The sequence below is a fragment of the Gekko japonicus genome, unplaced genomic scaffold (genome assembly GCF_001447785.1).
Source record: "Gekko japonicus isolate JY-2015 unplaced genomic scaffold, Gekko_japonicus_V1.1 scaffold1228, whole genome shotgun sequence".
Taxonomy (NCBI): Eukaryota; Metazoa; Chordata; class Lepidosauria; order Squamata; family Gekkonidae; genus Gekko; species Gekko japonicus.
Genome location: NW_015172040.1, coordinates 55,185 through 59,970, shown reverse-complemented (window position 1 = coordinate 59,970; position 4,786 = coordinate 55,185). Strand labels below are relative to the sequence as shown.

The 4,786-nt window shown below is 45.7% G+C and overlaps 1 protein-coding gene across 1 annotated transcript in view; it reads left to right on the top strand.

Annotated features, from left to right (window-relative positions):
* ADARB2 (adenosine deaminase, RNA-specific, B2 (inactive)) overlaps nt 1-2,329 on the top strand; it is a 177,905-nt gene extending 175,576 nt beyond the window's left edge. Inside the window, exon 7 of the mRNA XM_015420667.1 lies at nt 2,157-2,329. Coding sequence (XP_015276153.1) covers nt 2,157-2,329 — 173 coding nt within the window. The remainder of the gene's footprint in view (nt 1-2,156) is intronic.
* The last annotated feature ends 2,457 nt before the right edge of the window (nt 2,330-4,786 follow it).

The window sequence follows — 4,786 nt, the reverse complement described above, 5'->3', positions numbered from 1 at the left end:
CACACCCCCTGACATCACCGGAAGTGTGTCAGAAGGCCCGGCTACTTACCCTCCTGCTTCATCCTCATTCCCAAACGGAATGAGGATCGAAGCAGAGGGCGGGGTAAAGAAGGGGGCGGGGCTTCACCACGTGACCGCCCCGCCCCCTAGAGGTTCTCTTCCGGAGCTCCGTACCTGAGAGCTCCCCCCCGACTAGAGCCCTGGTTAAAGGAGTTATATGTTCAGTTCAGTTCAGTACATTTATTGGCATAGATTGAAAGCGTAACAAGAACCATAATTTTAATATACAGAAGACGATCATCACTCCAGAGCTTTTACATTATGTTCCCTAATCTTCATAACCGAGAAATACCTCACTGTTGAGAAGGTAATATGGGGGCAGAGTTATATGCGTGTGTGTTCAGTGCCACCAAGTCTCCTCCAACTTATGGTGACCCTATGAATTAACGACCTCCAAAATGTCCCCTCGTTAACAGCCTCGCTCGGGTCTTGCAAGCGGAGGGCCCTCGTGGCTTCTTTGATGGAGTCCGTCCATCTCATGCGGGGTCTTCCTCTTTTCCTGCGGCCATCAACTTTTCCTGGCACTATTGTCTTTTCCAGTGACCATTGTCTTCTCACCCTGTGACCAAAGTTACAATAGCTGCAGTCCAGTCATTTTAGCTTCTAGAAAGAGTTCAGATTATTCTGTGTGCTTTGCACATAAAGTGTGCTTTGTGCTAGGTAACGACATATTAGGACACATTTCCTTTGTGCAGGCCCCTGGAGGCGACGACGAACACCATGATCAGGAGCTGACAGAGTGGCTGGGAGGTCAACGCCAGAATTGCTGTTCTGCGTGCATTTGCTCTTCTTTCTAAATCCCACGGCTCTGAACCAATCTATTTTTCCAACGCCTTTTTCCCCCTTCATTTTGTAAACAATCTATTGGCACCAGCCACAGTCAAATCAATGGCTTCAGATCTCGCTAACAGCCATAGAATACATTGTAACAAAGCCTGCAGGTCTAGCAAAATGATGGGAGGAACTCGATAAAAGCCACTCCGTGGCCAGTGGCCCCAAACAGCTCGTTGGCTCACAACACCTGATATTCAGTGTTCCCTCTAAGCTGAGTTAGTGTGAGCTAGCTCACAGTTTTTTAGCCTCCGGCTCACACATTTTTGTCTTAGCTCAGGAAGGATGGCTCCAGAGCAAACTAATTCATGCAGCAGCCAAATCGCTTGCTCACGACTTTAATGCCAGCAGCTCACAAAGTAGAATTTTTGCTCACACGACTCCGCAGCTTAGAGGGAACATTTTTCTGCCCAACAAACAAGGCCCTTGTAGGCAAGACACTTGCTGAGGGGGGTAGGAAGAGTCGCCTTCAGAAACAGCTTTCCCGCCTCAGACACAGAAATACATGTGCCCCTTCTCTCTTTGGCTTACCAAACTCCATTTTGGAGGGACACGGGAGGCCTAGCTAGCTCACACGCTTTGGTTTGTCATGTAAGCTCACTGCTACAGCTTTAATGTCCTAAATGGCTTCAAGGCAGGGTACTTGAAGGATCAGGTCTTCCCATACTGCCCATCGTATCAGCTCAGATCGTCCGTACAACCCCTGCTCTTTGGTGGCACCTTGCCCATGAAATGCCCTTCCCTTTGAGGCTCGCCTGGTGCTGCCCTGTTCTCTTTTAAGCACCAGGCCAAGACATGTCTTTTCACCTGGGCTTTTAATGAAGAGGTGGACCATTTAACATCATTTTTAGAAGGATGAGAACTCTTTTCAGTGGCTCATGCTGTTTTATGTTCAGGCTAGGGTGGGTTCCCCCATAGTTTTAATAGTTAACAAGTTTTATGTTATGTTTTTATTGTGTTTTACTTTGTAAGCCCCCTTGAGTACACTCTCTGGACAGGTGGCATATAAACTACCTAAATAAATAAATGCAGCCAAACAAATGCAAGGTCATGCAGCCAAGTCCTATGCAGTGCTTTCTCAGAAGTAAGTCCTGTCGAGTTCAGTGGATCTTATTACGAAACGGATAACCTGAATTCACTCTTATGGAGAGCGAGTTTAAAAGGGTACACAACCTCAGTCTGGTTCGCCACAGGAGATGAACATAAAAAATATTGATCTGCTCTCTCCTCATTGTCACTTCTTTCTCTCTTTTCCTTAAACCCAGTGAACAGCAGCAAGCACATAGTAAGGAAGTACCGTGGGCATCTCCGAACAAAGATTGAATCTGGGGAAGGAACCATCCCGGCGCGATGTCACGGTGCAGTTCAGACGTGGGATGGCGTGCTTCTGGGGGAACAGCTAGTCACAATGTCTTGCACAGACAAAATTGCCAGGTAATGTGATGCTGAAATTCTAAAACAAACAAGGGGCATGGAAATGTTATAGAATATTGTGGCTGGCTACGTAGATGGTGCCGTCGAGAGGGATTTGGCTTCCTGGACCATGGTATGTACCTCCAACACGAAGGACTGTTGGCGACGGATGGGTTTGCACCTTACAAAGAATGGGAGGAATGTCTTTGCTGGAAGACTTGCGAACCTGATCAGGAGGGCTTTAAACTGAAGACATCGGGGGTGGGAAGAAAAAGCCTGATGTTGTGCGGCATCCCCAACACTAAGTTCAAGAAGGGGAGTGACCAGAGAATAAATGAATGGGGTGAGTTCAGTAATTTTCAGGTAAATTCAAAGGGACTTATGGTAGGAAAGGATGTCTGTAACTTCTGATGTCTTTATACTAATGCACAAAATATGGGAAATAAACAGGAGGAACTTGAACTTCAAATATTGGAAAGTAAGTATGATCTGATAGGTATCACTGAGACTTGATGGGATGAGTCTCATATATGGAGCACAGCGATTGAAGGATATACCTTGTTCAAACGGAACAGAATTAACAAAAAAAAGGAGGCGGTGTGGCACTATATGTCAAGAATGAATACGCTTGCGCTGAAATTCAGGATTTTGAGAGTTGCCCTGTTGAAAGTGTGTGGGTAAGGATAGAGCGGGGGGGGGGGTTATTATTGTGGGGGTATACTACAGACCTCCAAACCAACTGGAGGAACTGGATGATGCATTTGTACAACAGCTTGCTAAACTTTCACAGAGACGGGATGTAGTGGTTATGGAAGATTTCAACTATCCAGATATTTGCTGGAAATCTAACTCTGCTAGACATGGGGCATCCCGCAGATTCTTGAATAGTCTTGCGGACAACTTCATCTCTCAGAAGGTGGAGGTGGGAACCAGAAGATCTGCTATCCTGGATTTAATCCTGACTAACAGGGAAGAACTGGTTGATGAAGTGAACGTAAGAGATGCCAATGTTGGATCAGGCCAAAGGCCCATCCAGTCCAACACTCTGTATCACACAGTTGCCAGAAATACCAGTGCCATCAGGAGGTCCACCAGTGGGGCCAGGACATTAGAAGCCCTCCCACTGTTGACCCCCCCAAGCACCAAGATGACAGAGCATCCCTTGCTCGAAAGTCCAGGATACGAGTCCTAATATGTCCTGGTTTCACATCCTTCTCTATGTCAAATTCCAAGCTGACATGGTCACTATTCAACGTGAAGGGAGGTCTCCAGCCCCATTTTCAATTTGTTACCCTTTCCTTGTTTCATCCGACAATGACCCAGGTTTAAGAAGCAAACCTCAGGCAGAACAGAATAGCTGGGCAAATTAAGGTTTCCAAACTGAAATGTTGCTGTCTCCGAGGTTTTCCCGATTGTCGATACGCAGTAAATTAAATATAAACTTCAGAATCAAAATTATGTGTAATATTGAAGGGAAAGTCAATTGTAATATAGAGTGTCGAGAGATGCATTTTCCCCTCCAACACATCTGTTTTTCTGCAGTACAAAATCAGTATTTTGTATTCCAGGTTTCTTTGCACACCACCCTCGCCGGAAAATAATGTGACATGTTGCCTTGTAGGATGCTTTCAGGATCAAAAGAAAAACTTCTTTGTTTTGAAGTTCAAAGTATTCTCCCTGCTGATGTCATTGCTTAATAGTACCACATTAAAATGAATATACACTTGGTTTAGATGTCTCTTAAGACTGGGCTGGACGTATCACAGAGTGAGGTGGCGGATTGCTGAGGTGATATAATGGACTGTACCATTTTGACTGCAAGAGAGATATGCTGTTTTTTGAAGTTCCCCTGCACGGTGCTTTGAAGTTGGCATACAAGTAATGCCTGTGTAAAGAGAAAACACAGCAGGCAGAGCTAGGCCGGAAACATTCTCTGTGATCTACTGGAAGCATTTACATGAGGGGGCATTAAAAATATGCTTCTCCGTAACTACTGTCTGTGTTGTTACAGCCCACCTCAAGACTCTTCCACCTCATTCTATTGCATGTGTGGACTGGGCCTTAGACACCAGTGCCAAAGAAAAAGAGATGTAATACAGATGAAGTGTCTCTCAGTGACCCCTCTCAAGGTTCTGTTTGGGAGACTTCCTTCCGGAAATTCCGTTCTTCATGCTCCTGAGTTCAGGTTGTAGCCATGTTCAGGCTCCTCTTGCTGTTCCGTAACTGTTCCCATTCTGTATTCTACCTGTTCGGCCACTGAGCACTCCTTCGTTTTAGAACTGTTTAAGAGCTGAGCCATATCATGTTACGGGTATGCGGCTCAAAAATGGCAACTCCAGGGTGAGTTCAGCATGTGAGACAGCATCATCGTATTGTGAGGTTTTCTACTCTTGCTTCACACCATTGCTAGCCTCTGTTGGGGAGAACTTAGAATTGGTGATGATGATGAACACACACAGTGAACCCGGTGAGACATTATAGT